Here is a 23,921-nt window from a genome sequence, read left to right as displayed (position 1 = left end):
CTCTCGTACAAGGGCTACAATACATAGGAAGGTATTTTCGTGGGTGAGTTCCCAAACTTCCAATATGTACTACCAAACCAGAAAGCAGACTCATACTTTCTCTTTTTCAGGTTTGCCTGTTTGTCCTCATTCAAAAACTTTTGAAAGTATGTTTGGTTTGTCTGAGTAATGGTGAAGTCATATCATAGAATCTCATTCTTGGCAACTTTGCTAGAGTTGAAGAGTTGTTTGCTTTTGGCTAATGCTTTATAGCCTATCCTAATGAAATTTAGATTTGATTGATGTACTACTTCGCTGACAGTAAGACATACTGTTAACTAGACAGTACAAATGCAAGGCATATTGCTTCCAGACAGCTTTTGTTTTCCTTTGTGCTTCAGCATCATTTAAAACATTTTTATTTCCCATCAGATATGTTGACTCCTCTTGATAAGCTAAATCTCTTAATCTTTTTTTTTTTTTTTTCCCCAGTAATATAGATGAGACAGGCATGAAGAAATACATTTCTCTATCTTCTGAAGTCACAGCCAAAACAATACTCCCTTGCTGGCACAATTAGGGAAAACTTTCATAGCCCAGGAAAAAAAAAAAATTACAGAAATCCTTTAAAGCTATGGTAGTAATTGTCCTATGTCTAGAAATTACTTGTAGTTAGCATTTTCCTTAGCATGTTTGTTATCTGGACCCCTAGCGGTTAAATCCACGCTCACAAATGGCTTACCATAAAAACATGTTATTCAGCAATTAATCACATATTGTAAAAGGGATAAGTATATTTTTCCCTTCCTCTAAGTCAGTATCTGGCTGTTACGTGTAGACCCAGAGAGAACTCCATCTCATGGACTAAGAAGAGGCAGGCAGTGAAATCTCCCAGCTGCAGGAGCATTGGCGTTATTGAAGAGAATTGATCAATGATCTGCATAAGTACATTGGCCTGCATCTTGTAGCAATTCTGGTCAGCTGTTTCAGAAGAGGTGAACTATTGTGCAAAACGTGATTAAGTGTGGAGCTTGTCCAAAGCCTGAGGCAAGTCTGTAGGGTGTGAAGGAAGGTTGTATGGGACAAAGTACATCTTTCAGAACAGTGAGCTACAGAGAGGGAAAAAAAAAATGTGGAGATCAGGGTACAGAATTTAATTATCTAAGATCAGTAAGTCTTTTTACTGAAAATGAGAAGTTATTTGGCAATAGCGTTAAGTACTGTTTAATTTAACTGCATTTGAGTTAAATTTATCTTTGAAACCAATCAATCAATTTTCAGCATGGTTTTCCCTTATGAAATGACTATACATTTTCTGCCTTTTTTTTCCCCTCCAATTTACAGCTTTTTAAAAAGAAAATTTCAGTCTTGGAATATACCGAGATATCTAGAATTATGAAGAGATTTCAATATTACATGATACTAGTTATAGTTTTAAGTGTGAGTTCTAAGGTTGATGAGCTGTGTGTCTATATTCACTTGGGTATTTCACTTACTGATTTTGTAGAGCACAGAAGAGCTATCGGTGAGTTTGCACTACTACAAATGGTAAATATATTATATACATCTCATTATATAACATAAAAAAATTAGAAAATGTTGAAGAACCTACTTTATTATGAATATGTTCAGATTAAAGCAAATAATAAGACTTACAGTAATGACCACAAATTGTTTTTCCAGACAGACATTAAGACTTTAAACACCATTATCTTAGTCCTATCAGGAATACAATAAATTTTATGTCCCACTGGGACTCTCTTTTCCTGATTGAATAAAATTCTGGTTTTGGACTCAAGAGATAAATATCTCTAGAGCTGTGATATTTTTATGTCTTAAAACAAGAAAACCTTGCTATGGTGTTACTGCCCTCTTAATGGGTCTTGACTATCTTCAATTTTTTTATCTGTCCATTTTAGAGAAAGTGAAGGTGTTTGGGAACTGGGAGTCTGTAACAATTTTCTGGCAGATTGGTTTCAAATAAAATGTCAGTTCTCTGAGGCTATTCAGGGAGTTAGGTCAGTCCCGGGATTTCTCTGTTAAGCACAGACCCACTAGAATTGTCGAAAGTACACACTACATTTTTCGGATTAAATTTACTATTTTTTATTTATTTATTGCATTGCATTTATTTCTGCCTACATAATACACATCTGTAGTGTATGACGGGTAGGGCAGCATGAGCTATGTATTTAGTATTCCTTGCCCATCTATTTTCATGAGTTAATTTTTGTGCTTCCCTCCTTCTTCCAGGACAAGACTTCCAGTAGGAGGAGGGTTTTTAGGAGAAGGAATAAAATTATTCTAGTTAGAGGGTGATATAAGTACTGGATACAAATCCGTCATGAAGAATAATTCTCTGAAACAGAGTTCAGACAGGGTAATGTGACTGGAATATAAAAATACACTTTAGGATCAAATTTGCTAAGCTTATGGAAGAGACTTTTATAGGAATTCTGTTTTTTGAGCTTTGTCTTAAGTCTCATTTTCTGAATCCCTGTTTACATTGATATAGCTGAAGCTTAAAAGACACCAAAATCACTTTTTGCTATCATATTGTGCTACTTTGGTTCTTCATGGTTTCTGATGTTTTCCCTGGGGGCAACAAAGATGATCTTGTTTTTGATATGTGGATACAGAACTAGATACGGGAAGGAGAAGAGAATCTCTATCTTCTTCAGGGATGAAGACTAGCAAAAATGCAGATGTGTAGCAGGAATGCTGGTGTTTTCTCATGGCTTATGTGTCTGAATGCCTCATTGGTGCACAATGTTTGTTCTCAGAACTGAAATTTAGGGGTGTCAAGAAAGAATATTCATCAGATTAAGAAGAAGCCAGAGGTTTTGCCTGAGGATCAATGGTGGCCTCTGCCAAGGTCACTTGAGGCATGGATAGCGGTCTGTGAGAAAAGTCTGATCTTGTTTAGGGTGTCATCCACAGTCTACAGAGATCAATGAAGTTTTCATGCTGGGCACTATGAATGCATGTAACTTACTTAAATTATTAGGGCTACGTTGTCTTCTCAGAAAATCAAATTCAGCCCAGTAATTTTCTTGGAACGTGTTTGAACTTGTGCTGTCAGCTGGTAAAAATAGATTCGTGTGAGTGCAGAGAGTATGTTGTGTAATTAGACCAGTTCATTTCTCATTTCTGCAGGATAAGCCACTATTAAATATATTTTTGTAGTCCATCTTGAAAACCTGATGCAATGGATTATGTATTGAATCTGCTGCAGTGATCTGTGGTGCTGCCATGATTCTAACATTGTAACGGAAGAGAATCTGTTGGAATTTTGGGAGAAATCGTGATAATGCTATAAAAAGTACTGAGATCTGTGAGCAGGTGAGCTGCTTGGAGGACTCCTTAAACTATTAACATATCAAAAATAAGACAACCATTCAGTTTTTCAGATTTATCTTAATATTATTCAGAGAAGAATTTTTGTCAATAATTGTATTTTCTGTTCCTTTCAATGAAAATAAATGAAATAAAAGGGGAGTTTGGGATATGGAAGTGTGGAAGATATGTAAAATGAAGAATTCCTGGAGAAACGGATTTTGATTTCCTCAGCAACAAAGGAGTAGTAATGAAAGAAACTAAGAGGAACCACAGACACAAAATGTGTTTGTAGTTTCATTGCTGTATGTTACATTTGCTTAGTTTTGGAATATTGATTGCCTGTTATAAAGACGTGAATAAAAAAATCTGGTAAAGAGGTGACTATGAGAAGTGCTGATATTCCCTCGTTTTCACTTTGCTTTTCATACAACTCTTAATTGCTGAGTTAAGACCAGCCCTTAGAATTTTATCAATGAAGCCAAGCTTTAAGAAGCTGAATGAGAACCCAGAAAGCTTAACAAGCTCTGAAATTCAGCTTTCTTTAAGACCATACTTTGCAATTTCTTTCTTTCTTTTCTGCTCTCAGTCATCTTCCGAATACAACTTGACAACAGCTGTACATACATGACCTCAGTGGTCATCTAGAAATTGCCAGTGTTTGTATTTACCATTTAAAAGAATAGCCTTGGGTTTAGCATTTTGCCTTATTTTGGGAAGCGCACTGCGGAATGCGTGATTCTGTGTTCTGTCTTCTTCCTACTGATTTTCTGCTCATGTATGTTATGAATTGCCTCACTGCCTACTGACATGGACACACTTTGGCAGAGGATGCAGTTCCCAATGATGCATAGCAATACTATAGCACAGATAAGAAATTGTCCTTGATTTTCCTAACTCAAATTTCGTGAGGAAATTAGGTCAACAGAATGTAATTACCTACACTGAAATCTCCTAAGGGCACCGGGTAGAGCTGTGAAAATGGCTGATTATTTTGATTTGCTTACAGAAGCAAAAAAATCAGAGGCAAAAATCAGTCTGAATAGAACAAAATGATTTCTTGTTCAACCTGAATTGAAACATGTAGTTGGTTTGAAGCTGTTCTTCACAGCTCATTAAGGGAATTAAAGTAATGTTGATTTATTTATTTATATTAACTAAATATCAGAGCCATCAGTTCAACATTCCTATTAACTCCAACGGCTTCTGAGTAGGAAATTCCAAGAAGAGCAGAGCAGGGTTCACTTCTCTTAGAACAGAAAGTCTCTTTTGCACTGCAGTGTGTTTCTTAAAGCACTCATCCAGGAGGTGACTAATTCAGCTTCAGTTACTTTCTATCTCTAAAGAAGCTGATCCTTGCCTAATTTTCTGCTAAGGGACAGCCTGTCTTCCAAACTAGCAGCTCAGCTGGGCTCCTGTAGCTGTTCTGTTCTTCGTAAAGGAACTAAAGATTCACCAGGCTTCACCCACAAAAAATAAAAAATAAAATAACATTTTAGTTTTGGTTCGTTTTAGAAAATGGCATCATTAGGAAGTACTTCAACTATCAAAAGAAAGCTTTTTGTTTTACTAATGCCCAATCAATTTAAAGCATGTAATCTGAAGGAATTATTTGTATGCAAGATGTGACTAAGTACACGTACCTCTTATCCTATGCAGAGAGCCAGGAGCTCTGTTGGCTGGTTGGGCAATGCTTGGCTATAGGATGTGTCATGACAAGAGTTGGCACAAGGGACAGTAAGATCCCCTGGTCTGGCCAGCATCTGTAGTAAGAGGAGCACAGGTCCCTGTTTTAAGTACTCTTCAAGTAGTTTCCCCTACTTAGTACAAAATGAAGAAACGACACACCTGTGGCACAAGATATCTGGCACTCTCCTTTTATGTCTCAACTAAGTGTGCAAAGACCCATGGTTATTCCCTTGGTCTTCCTTTTGCCTACTGAAACTTAGTTGCTTGGTTTTGTTCTGACCAATAGAGCAGCCTCAGTGGTGAGCATTTCTGTGTTTTGTGGCAGCTTCCTAGTGTAGTTTCTGGGGTATCTGATGGCAGCAGCATGGAAGGTTTGGTGAGTGACAGCCTCCTTCCATTCCATAAATGGAGAAGTAACGAAGTTGAATATATGCTCTGTATGCCGTTGCCTAGTGATGAGGTGGTAAATATCTCCTGCCATGGAGACTGCAAAGTCAGCTGTTTCTGAGATACTCATGGAGTTTAGGAATTTCTACAATTAATGGCAGCTGACCAGATAATGCAGAATTATGTTTCTGGAGTCAAGTATCTTAGCTGTACTTTTCTTCTTACTTTCTTACATGTTAAAGTCTGATTTTTGTATCTAGTTTTGGACGTTTTCAATCCTCCCAATTTCTCGATGTACAAAATATGATTGCAGCAATTCAAACATTTGTTATTACGAGATGATTAAATGTATTAGAAAGTGGACTGCACATGTTTTGATACTGAAGTCTTCAAACAGCACAGAGGTTGGACTTGGCTCAGCAGGTATTCTCTTGCATATTGTTTGTGAAATGAAGCTTTGACCAGAAGAGTAAATAACATTTGAAAAAGCTCTGTAAAAATAAGAACGTAATACATTTAACATACTTAGTAGACTCTCTGTGTTGTTATTAAGTTACTGCTGTAGAAACTGCATACGAGGAAATTCTTGTATTCCTCAAATTATCTTTCCAAATGTCGTAGAACCCAAAGATCGCATCAGATTTCCTGAATCACCTACAGAATACTCAAGAGAGACCTTCTAAACTTATTTTTTTCTTTTCTCAGGATGCTTTTCTGGAGACAATGACCACTTCTTGACAATTCATCAGCGAAAGAGTGGGAAACCTGTGTTCATTTATCACCATGTGCAGAGTCTGGAAAAAAGTCTGGATACAGACAGTTATAAGAATTCCAAACAACATTTCCATTCTTCTTCCAATACCAAAATAAACAAGCTGCACCCTGCAATAGTTGTTAAGTCAACGTTCCCCAGACCTGCCTACGACCCATCCCTCAATCTGTTAGCTATGACAGGTCAAGACTTGGAAGTGGAAAATCTTCCCATTCCTGCGACGAATGTGATTGTTGTGGTAAGCCTTTTTTAGGTTTCTGGAGATGTTTTGTGAATAAATGTACTTACAGACAGATACAGGCACAGATTTTAAAGTTGTGCATCCAAAGTCCATATTCTTCATCCTGGCTGATCATCTACATATAACTAATTACCATACATCTTGACATTCTTCACTTTAGTAGTACTTGCATTCGTATGACCTCACTGTGATCAACAAGAAATCTGATGAACCAATGTAGAATATAGTATATTTGAACATACCTTTCCCTCGAAAACATAATCCTCTTGATTGGTATTTTCCCTGCTTTCACTGAGTGGTTTTTAAGTTTATTCTGTGTAGGTCATAAAAAAATGCTCTTGGGAAGAGTTCTAAAGAGGCAGGGAGATTCTAAAAGGTGGGAAAAAAGCATATCCACCATTTGCTTACAAGTTGTTTGAGAAGAAGTCTGTTTATTGCAAAAATTAAGAATGTTTTTGTTGGTGTAAGGCACATATGTTCCTTCTGGGGGGTATGGTCTGGGACCCTCCTTGTTCAGTTACCTGTGTGATCTTGCCCATTTTTAGAAAGGTGATGGCAGCAGCCCTTCCTGTATTGGAGGGCATGCCAGTGGAACCATCCACTGATACCACATGGCTGCATCTTCATTCTTCATGCCAGGAGCAGGACACTATCAGTGGAACTGTCAGGACTCTGTGGAGAGTGTAGCACGTTCTTCATACATTCTCCACAGGCACTGCTCTGCCTCATCCTTGGTGCATGGTTAGCCCTGTCTGATTGCACTGAAGAGCATCAGGCTTGGGCTTATCCTCCTTCTTCTGAGGGAAGAACTACCATTCATAATGGCTCACTCACTCAATACAGTTAACTAATGAAGATTAAACTGAAACAATGTGACTAATTACAGTCAGCAGCTATTTGCCTAATTCTGTAAATTGCTCTTCTCAAAAGATGCTAGATTAAAAAAGAATGGCCTTTGCAAACAAGGAAAGAAGACAGGCTGTGCAGCACTGGGAGATATTAGCACAGGAAGCGTTTCAGAATTGACAGAGCTCCATTTGTTGTTGGTACTTCTGGAGATCTGCCTTCATGAACACGTAGACTGCCTTTCTGTATAACATGCTGAGGTTATTGGAGTGCAGTATGTCCTAGCTAATAGTCAAAAACTACTATTTGTTTTCACAGTATCACAGAGTGGCTTAGGTTGGCAGGGCCCTCTTGGCCCATCTGCTCAACCCCTGCCCAGCAGGGTCACCAGAGCAGGGTGTCCAGGGCCACATCCTGGTGGTTTGTGATTATCACCAGGGAGGAGACTCTGCAGCCTCTGGGCATCCTGTGCCAGCTCTATGTCACTACACAGCACAGAAGTGCTGCCTGGTGTTTAGAAGGAATCTACTGTACTACTTATGACCACTGCCTCTTGTCCTGGCACTGTGCAACAATGAGGAGAGCCTGGCTCTACTCTGAATGTTTATTTCACAGCTCAATCTGGCCTCAGAAAGCCATGTTTTGGGCTTATTTGCATCCCCCATGAACAAGATCTCCTAATTTGAGGTAAGTGGCTATCATAATCAGGAATAGGCTCTGCTGTATTGAAGTATGCTACTGCAGTACGTTTCAGAGCAAAATGAGGCACTGACAGAGTTGCTTCAATGGGGTCACGTCAGCTGCCCACACCAAAGCTGAATGATACTGATCTGGAGGACACGCCAAAAAACCTTGTCACAGCCAGCAAGGCCAGCTCCAAAGTGAAGGGCCCTGCCCTCTTTTCCTACTGCAAGCGCTGTTTCACCTCCTGTGAAGACAGAACCCAAAAAAGAGAAAGAATTCAGAATATACATTACCTCTTGTTTTGTGGGGTTTTTTTCCTCACTAAATGATACTGTTACTTGAATAGTTATTTTAACAGAGCTCTGCATGCTTTTGGAGACTGAGTCCTCAACTTCAAATGCAAAAATCTTACAAAATATTCTGGGTCTGCCCTGGTTCTAGCTGACTGGCTCTGTGCTTGCATCAAAACCTAAATAAGGCAGATTCTCAATTGGCAGTCACATTAAAAAAAAAAAAAATCTATTAAATCTACACTAAGTTTTCATTAAGCAACCTCAGTCTCAAGCATTGCTACTGTATTTGTAGGATGGAGCTCCTGCTCTGAAGCCTTCTTCTCTGTCTGAGAACCATATATGCTTTAAGGGGGAAAGTAATAACGTGATCTGATTGTAATATGAAAGCTATTCATTGCTGGGTTTAAATGCCATTCTGTAAGAAAAAGGCTTTTGGGGAGCATATGTTTTAAAGCACAGAGCAACCTGGGCAGCTCAGTAATCGCACAATAAAAAATGTTGAAGGTGTCTTCCTCCGAAGGGCAGCTGTCCCACAGCAGGGTGGTTGCCATCATCCAAGTACAGCCCTACTTTTCCAGGTCTCTGCACTTGGACATTTGGCTTCTCCCTCACAAATTTCACGTTAAGTAGATTGTGATCTTAATTGTGTTGCCAAGGGAGTCTGTTTTGTTTCAAATGCACGCATGTTTTGAACGAGCACTTGCAGCTTGTTGCTGCTTTTTGGTTTTTATTATATAGGGCAAGTGGCAGCAATTGTTGTTTTGCCCTGGCTGACCGTTCTTGTTCCAGCCTGTAGCAATGTTGTTGGTTGCTCAACTTGAAAGGGCAATTGCTGGTGTTAATGCTTCCTGTAATCCTGTTACATGACTAGTGCACACTATGATTTAGTATGAAAGCCTGCAAGGGGAATTATTTTTTTAAATAAATCAGTGCTGTTGCAGCTCTGCAGAGGGGAGGAAAAGAAATTCGATCTAATTTCAGTGACTTGAGGACCATTTTCTCCATGATGGAGCTGGAAAGGTAGAGTGAATGGATGACTAATGCACAACAATTACAAGGTTATGTTTTGTGCTAAGGAGCAGGCCATCTGACAAGCAGAATGTTGCCAATGCACAGAAGAGTGCTGTGCAGCCAAGAATTCTCCCGGTGTTGTGTCGAAAATTGATGTTTTGTGATTGTACCAGTTAAGAAAGCATTTTAAGAACTAATATTGCTGAACCTGGGAAAATTGTAGTGCTTGTTTGCTGGAAGGAGGAAGAGGGATTTATTTTCTGGGAATAAATGTTCTATAGCTGGGAGCTTTCTGTCACATTACCCAATACCACGTTCTTATTTTTTTCCTCTTTTTTTTTTCCCTTTGGTGCCCAAGTGCTGTTGAAGAAAGTGAGGACAACTGAGATCTCTTGGAAGCATTTTGGCTATTTTATCAGTGTCTTTGTGTGTAGCCACATGTTCTGTTTAGCTGTCTTTCAGGAGTACATGAAACCATTCATCTAAAAATTATGTGCCTAATACAAGACATTACTTAACTGCTTGGTAAAACTTAAGATTTTATATTTTTGTGGGTTTTGTTTGGATCTCAGAAATGGTGCTTGTCAGAGATTTAGCAGTGAAATGAACAAATTCTCCGAAAGGGTTTGTGTTTATTTCAAGTCTTTCCAGTACTGAATATGAGCACCACAAAGGTCAAGGCAGCACACGGAGATCAGAAATATGTATATAAACACTTATTATTAAAAATGTTGCTGCTTTCAGCAAACTTTTTTTAAAAAATGACTAAATATACATTAAAATGAGGAATGCTCCAAAGTAATGCCTCCTGCTGTATTACACTGGCCCACGATGGCAGAGACATAGTGGTATAGCAGTAGAGGCTGAACCTTCCCACCAATATTCCATTACATTGGAAATGAATGGGAGGCATTACTTTCAGAGTGACCTATATGTATATATAGTTGTGGCTGAACTCGAGAGGAAAGTAGTAGGACTTATAGTAAACTTAAAAAAAAAAAAAAAAAAAAAGTGGGAAAAAAATAAGTAATACTAGTCCTGAAATCACTTCATGAAGGTGACAGTGTCATCACTTGTAATCTGGTGTAGTTTAGTCTGTCCAAAGTCCCTCTCAGACACACAGTTGTGTTGTGCTAATATTGGACATAGCTTTGGAAATGTAAAGCCAATAAAGTTGCTCATTTTTTCCCTTCACCCTTCAGTACTACTATGCACCTTCATATCTAAATATAGAAATCTGTGTTTGTTGCTTATAGATGTGAAAGTGTTGTGTGATGATAGGCTAAAATTCAGTGCATCCCTTCAATTTCGTTTGGTTTACATGAGTGTTACTGAATTGAGTTGATTTAATTAGATGTTCTCTCAGCTAATGTCAGTGGGACATAAGATGCACAGACAGCCATGCAGTGCTTCTCTTTTCATTTCCATGGCTTTCCATGTAAAGCTGAATTTCTCATAGCTGCAGCTCTGCCATACAATTAGATCTATTTTGTTCTCAATGTTTGAACCTTCAAACAAGCTGAAAACATGAAAGTGTTTCAGGTGCTGAGGTGGGATTCATAAAGCACATAAATGTAAGTATAAATCCACATATGAGCTAGCCTACTGGTAGCCTGTTAATCTGTCTAGCACTATTCTAACCAATTTCTGTGTGAATAGGAAGTTGGTATTGGTCAGAAACTACATCTGGTAGTCATACTGTGGCCACCCAAGTAAGCTCTTGCTTCCTTACTGACACAGCTTTACATGGATATGTTTATTCCTCCATCAGTTCCCTGTTTTCCTGATGCATCAGGTTTAACTATTGATATTAAAGACCAGGAACTCAGCTACCTTATTTGTTCCTATATTTTATTTCATTATTCTCCGCATCTTTTCCTTCTGGAATTATCTATTTTTTCTAATTATTTGTACTTTTGTCAGCTTATGGCTTCAACATTGCTTGTCCCATCCTTGTTTCTCCAGTAACAAATGGAGTGTCTTGCTCTATCCTCCTTCAACTTACTGTTGATGCAAGCCTTGCTACTTTGAAGATCGGTCAAAGGGAACCATACCATAAAATGTCCTTTTTTCTTATCACTGGCTTTTTTGGAATGTCACAAGAAGAACTCTAGCAGAACTTGACAAAAAAAAATGGGGTCATTCAGTCCTTCCAGTCATTTTTAGCCCCAAACTATTTATCCTGTAGGTACATTTTTATGTTTTTAGGAGACTACAAACCAGAAGTAAATCTTAATTTGGGGAGTTTGGGGCACAAGAGGAGAGAGGAATAAGTGATGTCTGGAGATGTTCTTATTATGGAACAGTTTCTGAAAACAAGTGTTGTATTACTGTTGCTCACGAGCTGTCTGCCTTCCATCATGTGTTGTGTGACATGCTATGCTGCGTGACCGACTAACTACAGTTAGTTAGGAAGTTATTAAAAATGTTAATTTTATCTTCCTATTACACACAGTATGGCAGTGTCATTTTCACTGGGATAGATTTGGATATCTATGTGTATGTGTAGTTCTCTCTACACTTAGATGCAATTATACTAGCTGTACTATATTGTCAGAATGTAAGTGACTGAAGAGCTGCTTTGTGTGTGAACATAGGGACTCAGTCTTGACTGTCAAACTCCAAAAGTAATTTACTTTAGAATCATAGAATCATTAAGATTGGAAAAAAACACTAAGATCATCTAGTCTAACTAACCATCAACCCACCATCACCGTACCAACTAAACCATGTCCATCAGTGCCACATCTTCACTTTCTCAAGCACCTCCAGGGACAGTGACTCCACCACCTCCCTGGGAAGCCTGTGCCAATGCCTCACCACTCTTTCTGAAAATAATTTTTTCCTAATATTCAACCTAAACCTCTACTGGCATAACTTGTGGCCATTATGTCTGCACACCTTCTGGTGCACAGAGAGATCATGGGGAGCTCGGTGCTGTGACTCGGGGAGCGATATGCCCTGCTTTTCTTCTTCAGTACAAGTACCCTAAATTCACTCCTTTGAAGGCCCTACGAAAAAGTGGTCAAAACACTCTTGAAACAATAATAAGCTACAAAATAGGGTAAGAGTAAAGCATAAATTTGTTATCAGTCAGTAGATCAACTAGTCTTTAAACTATCTGGTCAACCAGTACTAGGACAAGCAGCCAAGCCAGCAGTTTATGGAGCATAACAAGAAAGTCAAATGTCACTTTTTGCCACTGAGGCCTGTTATAGCTAGCCCAAGATGGAGATTGGCATTGGGCCAGGCAGAGGGAACATGAGTAAAAGATTGTGTATCTGCAGTAAGTTCTCAGAGGAGCTCTCTGCAAAGTAAGATCTCCAAATCTTATCAAATGGTGCTTCTGTGTTTCCAGGTCATATATTTGTCTGATACTTCAAACAACAGCAGACAAATGCTGTGCTGATCAACAGTGAAGATTTAAGATCTTATTATAGTTACAGTGCTGAATTGCTAACAACCTCTAAAAATTAGTCACACATTACAACAGTGAGTAATGTCAGTCAGTACCCTTAGTTATAATTCTTGTTGTGTCCCTTTACATCATGACCAGATCTTCACAGTATCTGGCTTCTGAACTAAAGTCCACCTTCTGATTAAAGATGAATGGACACTGTTATCTTAGTCTTTTCCTAAGTAATTACACTAGGCTCAACATATCTGCAGCAACCCTTTCAAATAGACCTAGTAGCCTGCAGCTCTGTCATTCTGGATTTTGTTTGCACAAGGAAATCTAGAGAGTTTGCATTAGTTGGCCTCATTTGCTTTCTGCTTCCTTCTGTGCACTTCAGCAGGGATAATTGCATGCTGAACCATTATCGTGGTATTGTGTTTGCTGTCATCTTTGTGGAAAACAGGAAAGATTGCATTATGTTGTAACTTGCACTAAAGCTTCCTTAAGGCATTTTTTTGTCATCCAGCTGGCAAAATGTTAATGGAATGTTAGTGGACTATTCAGCAACTCAGTGCTTTAATTGATTAACTTACTGCTGGCAACTTCAGGGTTATTTTCTGTATCATACAGTGAGATGCTAAACTTGAACAAAAGCTAGTCATGTCTTTCATAAATCACTCAGATCCTCTTTGATCACAAGGTTTTCATTTCCCATCATTTTTCAGTGAAGGGAAAATGTTTCTTGAAGTCATTTCATTTTCTTTGTGAGCTGCACAGTTTAAATGGAAACTGGATTTTAGAAGCAGACATGTTTTATGCTTTTAAACTCAATGTTAGACCTTCCTTAGCAGTTAATATTGCATAATTCATCTGTAGGAAAAAGATAAGGTAAGTGTCAACTGTTGATATTTCTTTCAGCTGCATGTTATCATAATCAGCCAGTCTCAACTATTAAGTAGATTCTTAATAGGAGAAAGGGATCTGCTTATGTTTTTCTTTTTTTGTCTTTTTTTATTTTTTCCAATTTTTTTCCTCCAGGAAAACTTTTGAATTGATAAAATACTTTTTGGCAAAACAGAGATTTTTCATGAAATTGGATTGAATTCAGCAGCAGTTGCAGCCAAATCAAAGATCCTCGCCTTTGTTTAAGCATTTCCAAAATGTCTCAAAAATGTGGGGGAACTCAGATATGAGAAAAAGTCTGCACGCTCAGGTTTGAAAGGCCTGGCTCAAAGCTTTGCTTTAAAGAGCATAAAGGGAGAACTGAATCTGAGTCATTCCTGAACAAAGGGGTGCAGAGTAGCCCTTGTTTCACAATCACATTTCTTTGACTTAAAAGAAGTCAAACAAAAAAAAGCTACCTGAAAATTCAAAGTTGTGTTGATCTTAGGCTGATCCAATACAATTTTTTAATGTGTTTTTATTTAGTCCTTGAAATAGAGGGGAAAAAAATAAAAGCAAACAGTCCCCTGCTGCCTCCTTATTATATGGTCCCATTTATTTCTCTGTTTGAATATTCTTCTGAGCAATTTCTGCACCATGCTGTACTGACTTCCAGGAGAAAAGACTTAGATTTAGACTGCAGTGGATTTTCCTTCCCTGCCCATTGTTTGGCTCCTTTATAACAATGCAGTGGCTGCATCTTGGGTGTTGCAGCCTTTCAGCTTCTGAGTTGGTCATGCACCCCTTCGTGACTGGAAATATTCTGACTTCGTTCTGCCCAGCACTACGGACAGGCTTGCATGTCAGCAATCTGGGAGATTGCTGTGATTTGTGTTCAGTTTTCTGTTTTCCTTTTATGATGAGCTGAATCCTGTTACTACCTAAATATGGCTAAGGAAAGGAAGAGTTTTCCTGGCACACACCATTCCAGCTGCCATCACTGGATTCACAGGGGCCTGATATGCAAATTTGGACATGAACCAAATGACTTTGCTGGGATCGTGAGATCCACCCATTAACAAATAAATATTTTGGCAACTCACTGCAATAAATCTGTGTGTTGTGTTGATGTGTTTAGGACTAAAGGCTGAAGAAGCACACTTTTTACATTTATTTATTTATTTAATTTTAAATTCTGTCAGAGCCCTGGGAGAACTATCTTTGTGGAGAGCCAGATTTCCCTACAGTAACATTTAAAAGGCAGATAAAGGGCACTCAGATAAAAAGACAGCAAGGAGCGTGTGTTTCCTTCTCAGTCAGTGTTTTGTTGGATCTGGCAATTCAGCCTCTGGAGTGATCTTTTTGGTTCTTCACTTCTGATGTCGTTAAGGAAAGTGACAGCTTCTCAAAAGTTCCTCAATAGATTCTTCATAATGCGGTTTTGTGTGTAACCTCTTAAAAGTTAAGCCTTTCAAAAACAGCTTTCTAAAAATATATGCATTTTTATCATCACTACATGAATATATTATATGATTAAAACATGGTGATGTACTGAATCAGAGAAACAGTTCTTTAGGAGCTGAAGATGTTCTTTTGAACACACTCGCCGAAAAACCACACAGATCAAATATTGCTGTCCTTCAGCCTCTCTCTGACGAAAAAAATATTGAATTCTGAAATGAAGTGCAGAGACTAGGAGGATATTGGAATTTGAAAATCATCAGATAACTGTCATCTGAGTGATGGTTTTTCAGTCCCTCCAGTATCAAAACTGCCATGGAAAGGGGGATTACCCAGGGAGGTAAGCAGAGTGGTACAAAGTCTTTGTCTGTCTTCGTTGTTGCTAAAAGCATTTTAGTAATGTTTTGCTGACCTGCCTTTGAAGGTCAGTCATGACTGACATTCTGTAATGAAGCTAATTCTTATTTGGCTCTGCAGCACATTAAACTAGTGGAAAATACATTGAGTGGACAAGGTGGTTGGTATCGAATCTGTGGCAGAAGTGCTATGAGAAGTGTTGTTGGTGTACATCTAATAGAACTGCTAATATAATCATGATGAATAGTGGTTGACAGCTTCTGTTACATCTATGCTTATTTAAACATGAATTGAAACAGACTTACATTTCAGCCTGTATTAGTTGTTGTAGAATAAAAATGGAATGTCTGCTTTGTATGGATCTGGCTGAGGATATTCATTCTCTGGGAATCGTCATTGTGTAATAAACTGCAGTATGAAAATCAATGGTAATATAATCAGGATTTTTGCATTTACAGTATGCTAAGGTCAATTTGACTTGATTTACACTGTGTCATTGATTAAGGCTAATTTTTTTTGTTTTGTTTTGTTTTGTTTTGTTTTGTCCCTTTACCTATAGATGGCTTTAGAATAAGAGGTTATATTTATTTCTGGTAATAACTGTACTAGTAACATTGGGGATTTTTTGAAAACACAAATAAATAAAGACCACTTTATAATCATGTGATATTCTGGCAACAATTATATCTTTCTGCATTATTTAGCCAAACTGTTGATATGCTTACTTCAAGCATCACATAACGTATTGTCTAATTAAGAACAAAGTTCTGGAGGGTAATACTTATAAACAAATACAATATTTCAATTTCTTATTAAAAAAATGATAAAAGTTTCATTTCTTTACCATACCATGCAGTTTTATAATAGTGGAGTATTAAAATGTAGACGTTTGGAGCTAGGAAGGATGACATTAAATACCTTTATGTTCTTTTAAAGCATTTTCGTTCTGTGGGCAAAATAAAGCTAACACTATCAAAATGATCTTTGGTGTGTTAAGGTGATGCTGAAAAATAAGCATGAAACAGAGATCCCATAAATCCCATATCCCAAATAGACATTCTCTGGACTGGTGCAGCAGATGTTGTGGCTCTGCCAAATTAGCCCCATTGGATGCATATATAGGCAACAGAAATTAACCTGAAAATTAAAAAAATACTCCTTTTCTTTGACTGTGTTTAAACTAGCAACAGTAGTTAAAGACCTCTCCCCTTTGTCCCCTTTGTCCATAGCCTACTAAGACAAAAACCATTTGAAGGATTTCTAAATCAGCTCTGGCAGAAGTTCTTTCTTAGAGGATGGCTGGTCTGGGAGGATGGAAGGTGATTATTAGCTATGGGAACACATTTTTTACATACTGTATACATATATAGGTCACTCTGAAAGTAACTCCTCCTATTCATGTAATGGAATATTGGTGGGAAGGTTCAACCTCCACTGCCGTACCACCACCATCTGCCTCTGATGTCAAGGGCCAGTATAATAAAGTAGGAGGCATTACTTTTGGAGCAGTATTTGTAGTTTAGTGATTGGAACCAGAGATTCTTGACTGGAATTGGAATAATAGGGTAACGTTAGCCATGAATTTAAAAGACCACTCAGATCATGAAATAGCAAGAAAGCAATTGATGGCTTATCTGGGGAAAAAAAAAAAGTCAACAACTGATCTGTCTAGAAATGGGTAATGGGACAGTAGTTAAATAGATAGATACTTTGAATTCCATACACTAAATAAAAAATTCAATTTTTTGAATTTTTAATTGTCTTAATTTTTAAATGTGCTTCCTAAGAAACTGACTGAAAATGGATATAACCTTTAATGAAATAACTGTCATGTGAGGCTTTCAGTAATGAATGAATTAGAAAACCATATGGATACATTAAGTAGAATAATAAATGTACCGTACACAAAAGTAGGACATCCATAAATCATTTATGATGTTCTTTCTCATCACTTCATGGCTCTTTGAGTCTTAATTGAAAGCCAGGGTAGCTGGGTATTAGAAAAACTAAATTTGTTAGTCAGATAATAGAGAACTTTCATTTAAGCATTAATTGATTTTAGAAGGCTTAGAGCCTGATACATGAAAAATACTTGCAGAACTGTGCTATTTCAGTCGTTTTTATTTTAATTACTCTTGTCTTTTGGACAATGAAAATTATTCATGTTCTACTTTAACTTGCTCAGTAAATATGATGAGACACTATTGTGGTTATGGAATAAAATGTTGTCTAGCCCAAAGAATTACAGATGTTTCAAACTGCTGCATGGTACACCCACAGAAGACAGTGATTGTTACAATAGCAGTGAATGAGCTTCTTCCCGCTTTTACAGGCAGAGATTTGGAGGACCATCGTTCACTCTATGCATGGTCCTTCGTGCCATTGGAGATCAGGGGATGCTGCAGAAAATATCTTTTTCCTTTATCCTCTTTACTTTTCTTGTCTTTTAAACATATTAACATAAACTCTCTTTTTACCACCTTTTATAGTTTTCTTCCTGGAATCTAACTCATTAAGAAGGTGACCAAAATGAACATTCTGCAGCACCCTATTGTAAAATGAGGCCACAACATGTATGTTGAAAGTAACGTGGGGCTTAATCTACAAGCTTATTTTGCCAAAAATGTACAAGTCTTCGCCAAAATGATTGGAGTTGTTTCAATAAAATACATTGGGAAAAATTTATATCCAGATTTACAGTATTTACAGTTCTAAAATATAATATTATTCAGCATGAGCAGCACACCTTTGTTGTGGTGGTACATATGCTGACAAAAAGCAGATAGGCAGCTTATTTTCAGGGGTCATATTTATTCCTGTCCAGATGTTAGAGGGAGATGTTTTTATAATTAATTCTCCACCATTAAAAGTGAGCGTCTAAGTGATGTTGTGAGTAAAGGAAGAAAAAAGGATAATATAAAGCAAAAATATAATGATATAATGTAGTAGTAAGATCATGATGTAAATGTACTGGATAAGGCCCATTTCTATCAGATTTTGCGAGCTAAAATCTAGCATCAGTGTAGAGCTGGCCATCTCTAACCAAAAAAATACACTGAAGTCACACTGTTAGCTCTGAGTTATGGTATCCTCCTGCATAAGAATTGCTTTGGTGTCTCAATATTTGTGTGCTGTTCAACAGAAACCCAAGGGCAACTGAGCACTGACTGTATTTCTAAGCCAGGAAATGTATTTCTAGGCCAGACTCATACATTCCTGACTGTCCTACATAGTTGAACCCTTTCTCTAATTTTCATGCAATTTACATTTCCTCCTGTAATGCTACCAGTTTGTTTGGCTGGTCAGCCAGGTGTGTTCAAGCGTTGGCAATACTTTCTCTTGGCCCATACCAAATTCACTTACTTTCTCCCATTTTCAGTGAACTGAAAAATTGGCTTAAAATCTTGCAGCTGTAGGCTTTCCTAGAGGCTAGCCAAAATTTCTTTGCATGCCCTTTTTGACTCATGGGCTGCCAGTTGACCAGTCCTCATCTGTTTTGAGCACAACCTTATAAATTCTTTTCATTAAAGGTAAGAGACTTTAAATGGAGAATTCAGAGCTTTTGGCATCCTGTACGTTCAGCTCTTTTGATCAATCACTGAAGAAATTAAATACTTCAGAAACACATATCTGCTGTATGAAAGGTCTGTCCAGTCACTGTGGCTTCATTAATTTCTTCTGTGTTCCCTGTTCCAGTGATCCCTGACTATGCCAAATAACATTGTATAAAGTTTGGCAAAGGCTGCTAGCTTTCCTTTGTTGTCTTAACGCTGTCAGAACTCCCTCCACCCGTTGCTTTACCACTATTGATCTTTGCTTTTTTGGCAATGCTACTACTATTATAGTTTCTTCATTTGTAATAGAAAGACATTTACTATAATCTTTGGCTCCGGTACTTAGTAATTTGTTTTCTTGGCTCTTCTATCTTAACATATAAGCTACATCTTTGCTTCCTTAAGTTTTATTCTGCCTAGAGGCTGACTTACTCTAGCTCTATCTTCGGCTTTCTTTTCCTTCTCTTGTCTCTAATTGTTGAAATTCTTTCAAAATTGCTTTGAGACTGGTGCAAAACAAAAATACCTTTGCTTTGATATCACATCAGCTGCCAACCAGTTCTCTAATAGCTTATTAGTTACGGAGAGGATAGCAATAACACAGTTGAATTGTTTAGAAGGTAGATCAAGACTCACAGAAATTAAGACTTTGAGATCAAAACCACAAGATAGAGTTGTCTGAAAGTAATATTTCTTTTCACTGATTTCAGAGGTTGTAAAAAGATTAATTTACTTTAATTGGGAAGTGAGGAGGAAATGGGATGGCATCACAAAATGGTCAAGATCCCAGAGATCAAGGAATAGAGCTACAGTGGAAGGTCAGGTTCAAGCACTTCATTTGCCACATCCTGGTCAGAGCCAAGATTCACAAGGAGGAAATTAATTAAAGGACCCAAATCAGTTCATTCTGTAGCTTCATTTCAGTTTTTTGGTGGGCCTGAGACAGGATCAGGAAGGAGTCTTTTCAGTGTACTTAAGGTTGGTCTTGCCTTTGATACATGAGATTTCCAGAAGGGCAAGTCTCTTTAAGACACTGAAATACTTTGCTCTCCTTTCCAGATCAATTTTTATTTAATTATTTGCACTGAGTGGAGTTTGTGGTGTGGCAGAAAAAAGGTTTGTCTGGAAGTCTAGTTGTTCAATTAATCATGTGGCATGTGAAGGTCAAAGCGTTAATTCTTTGTTCTGAGGAATATACAGATCAAGGACTCGAGCAGAAGTATCCTGTAGCCAGTATAAAGCTCTTACCACAAGTCTATTGCTTTTTCTCAAGTAAATAGATCTCCTTAAGGTCTTCATCAGATTGGCTATTTGTGAGAGCATCATCAATAAGTGATTTCTCTGAAGTAAAAGACACACGATTTTGAGGAGTTCTAGGGATGATGGTGGATAAGACAAAAGGGAATGGTTTTAAACTGAGACAAGGGGAGGTTTAGGTTAGATATTAGGAGGAAGTTTTTCACCCAGAGGGTGTTGCTGCACTGGAACAGGTTCCCCAAGGAGGTTGTGGATGCCCCATCCCTGGAGGCATTCAAGGCCAGGCTGGATGTGGCTCTGGGCAGCCTGGTCTGGTGGTTGTTGACCCTGCGCATAGCAAGGGGGTTCAAACTTGATGATCATTGTGGTCCTTTTCAACCCAGGCCATTCTATAATTCTATTATATGATTCTATGACGAGAGCTAGAGAAAGAAGCTGTTTTTACCTGTTCTTTTGCAAAGAGCCTGTATGAAATCAGAAGGCAGTGTACTGACTCAATGCAGATTATGCTGATAAGGGTGCACTGTGTTCTTCACGCAACCTATTTAGCAGGGAAGTTCTGCAACCTTGCTGAAGAAAAAAACTGAAGAAAACACTACCTAGTGAAAATAAGGACCGTAACATCTATACAGAGAGATAAGACCATATGTAGTCCATGTGCATTATCTGGTAAAATGGAGAGGTAGAATTTGGTGTTCAGAATCAGTACCGGACAGGTTATGTAAACAGAAAGAAATGAATAAAATTTCACTGTAGTCATTTTTGCATACCCTAATGTCCTCTCTTTGGAAACATTACGTATTATCCAAAGAAGCCTGTTTAAAATTCTCCGTGAATGGCCAAGAATTATTTAGTTAAAATCAAGAGTTGCAGCTGAACTTGCACCAAATTGCTTCTGTATTGTTCATTCTCTCCTGAATTGTATTTTTTACTGGGACCAATGCTACTGCTGATGTGAATTGATTTAAAACTTAGAAGAAGGAGAATCCAATGAGCTTGATATTTCTTTCCATTTAATCAGGTGCATAACATATGCAGAAGCACTGATTGAAAAGAATACTGCAGAAGTTTTTATACATTCTTCCTTTTTTATCCTTTTCTGTAATAGCTAACCATTCAGTGCTTACCATGCAATATTCTCTTCCCCATTTTTATCCTTTCATTTTTGCAATGAATGTAGTGGAGGTCTGACTTCCACCATATTTAGTCTGTGTTTCTTAATACATTTGTACCACTGTCCATTCAAGCAGTCCCTGATGATTTTGTTCTTTCATCTGTCCCCTCTCTGACTGCTGTATGCAAGTTATGTAAATACTTTAATTGTATCTCATACATCCCTTGTCTTTCCCTTTTTTTGACATGTGTTTGGGTTCCAGGCTATGCCACAGCAAATATCTAATCTCACCCCAAATCTTTCATAATAAATTCAGACTTGGAAAAGTACTTTAAGTAGCAGGTTCAACTTTGTTAATGATACCTCCATACAGCTGCAGAAAGTGAAGCTCTGGTTTTCTCCTTGGAGCTCCACTTTGTTCTTTAGCACACAGCTGTCTCTGCCCTTTCTTGCACTTTCTGATTCTCATATTCTGCATTTCTACTCTCTTTTTCTTTAGTATTATGCTTTCCCCCAGATCTTTTCTTTCTGATCATTTATCTTTTGCTCCTCTCCTTTAGACTTGCAGCCTCAAACTACATTACTTATTTCTTTTTCCTCTCCATTTTTAAATATTTCTTACTCCATGCTTCTCTTTTCTTCCCTGATAGTCTTTCCTTCCACTGTATGCACACCCCTTTTTCTCCTGTGCCCTTTTCTGTTACCATATCTCTGACAATACAGTGGAAATATAGTCCTTTTCTTCAACAGTTATGTGCATCTTCTCAGCATATATTGTGACAAAAGAGCAGTTGCCCTTAACTCTGTTTTTAGTCAGATATTTTGGTCTATTTTTTGTTGTTTGTTTGTTTTATTTTTTCATGGCAAATAACTGTTGTAGTTCATTATGAGTATTTCTAAACCTGTTTGCTTCTGTTAACTTGGAAAAAAAAAAAAAAAAGAGATGACTTGTTCCTTTGGTACAGGGTTCCTTTGCTCTACCAGCATTCCATGGTCCCAGATTAAACTTTGCTATTTTTATTGAAATATAATACAAGAAAATATACTTTCACTTTAAAAAGTTTCACATTTAGCACAGAAGTCTGACTAAAAGAAACTAAATTAATGTCTGCTGAAAAACAGTGAAAAGTTATCTCAGTTGAAATGGATATTCATTTAAAATTAACTGAGTGTAAAGTACATGTAAAAGACCACTTAAAAATAAAAAATACTTATATTCCTTTGCATACAGATACAAATATATATATGTATATATATATATTTTAAGTGTGGGCCATTGACCAGATTAAATTTGTACCCCGTGGAGTTGAGTGGGAAAATGTATGCATTGAAGATACCTAGAAAAAATATCAAATAATAGTATTGTCCACCAGATGTCCCTGTACTCACAGGTGGTAATGGACAATACTCATTCAGCTGTCTAATTGCTGTTATTAAAGGCAATTTACACGCTGTGTATGTATTTCCCAAGTCTCTGTTAACCACTGCATAATAAGATCATGAACAAATGGCAATTACATTAACAGTATTTGAGAGCTGTAGTTATGAAAACAAATCATGGGAATTCGCTGGAAAGTTTCTACTTGCCATCTCAGTTTACTGTGGGCTTCCTTCTCTTGGCAAATGGTCTGCCATACGTTGCATGCTAGTGATGAGCATTGTTCTCTTATATTTGTAACTTAAATAAATTTGTAAGTGTAAATATAATTTGTCATAAATATTCTCAATCACTCTTATTTACCTATCTGCAAAAGATCCCAGCTTTCTAGAACTGATGGAACTCGTGAGTTAAAGGAATGTGGCTTTTGTGGAGATTTCTTTTAACTTTGGTAGATAGTGAAGCAGACACTACAGTCATGGTACTTGTTTTCATACCAGTGTATAGTTGCTATCAGCTGCCGTCTTATCTTGCAATGCATCATTCTCCAGCTGAATGCTTGGCTGTCAGCCTTCCATGTGTATCCAGGAGCTACAACAGGACTGTACAGCATCTTTTCTAGGCTGAGCACTTGGGCTACTGCTCTCAGATTTGTAGGCAACTTATACCTGACCATACCCTCAGTGGAAGCTGAGCAGATCTGTCAGTAGCTCCCTTAAGCATCCTGGCCAGTTCTAGGACACCACCTGGCTTTTTATTGATGCTTCCACACAGGCAGAGTAACCAACCCTCCTTTTTCCTGGGATGACTAAGCTGCCAGAAGAGCAGTTGATCCCTCCTGACTCCTCTGAAATGTTTTTCTCCGGCTATTCACAGCATCCTAACCCCTTTCAGAGCAAGGACTAGCTCTGCCAACAGCAGGTATGCTTAGATACGGACATCCATGGGCAGGGAGCAGCCCTTTGTCTTGATATGGTCTCCTTTAGAGTACAAAGCATTCATTGTATGCATAGAGATTTGAAAGAAAATGGAAAGGCTGTGTGCATACAGCTCTATCAGCTGCCATTGATATTTTTTGCTAAAAGGATCTGGATGACAGCAGGAATCAAACAAGACTTCTTGGGTAGGACCCTGCAGGAGGGGCACAAGGCGTTTGTGGTGCTGGTTAACAGTGGTAGTAGGACCTGAGATAGACACTCAACAGAGCCAAGCGATCAAAGTGCTGACATATTCTAGCTGATCTGAGGTGTCTTGGGAGCTGTCACATAGAGTTTGCCTGAGGT

At 38.0% G+C, this 23,921-nt stretch overlaps 1 protein-coding gene across 1 annotated transcript in view; it reads left to right on the top strand.

Annotated features, from left to right (window-relative positions):
* The window catches only part of PTPRR (protein tyrosine phosphatase receptor type R), a 144,638-nt gene that overhangs the window by 6,234 nt on the left and 114,483 nt on the right, over positions 1-23,921 (top strand). The window contains exon 2 of the mRNA XM_090138714.1: positions 6,097-6,401. Within this exon, the coding sequence (XP_089994840.1) occupies positions 6,097-6,401 (305 nt within the window). The remainder of the gene's footprint in view (positions 1-6,096; positions 6,402-23,921) is intronic.

This window comes from Phasianus colchicus, chromosome 1 (genome assembly GCF_987193195.1).
Source record: "Phasianus colchicus chromosome 1, bPhaCol1.hap1.1, whole genome shotgun sequence".
NCBI lineage: Eukaryota > Metazoa > Chordata > Aves > Galliformes > Phasianidae > Phasianus > Phasianus colchicus.
The sequence above is the reverse complement of the archived record's forward strand: the minus strand, read 5'-3'. Positions and strand labels throughout refer to the sequence as shown.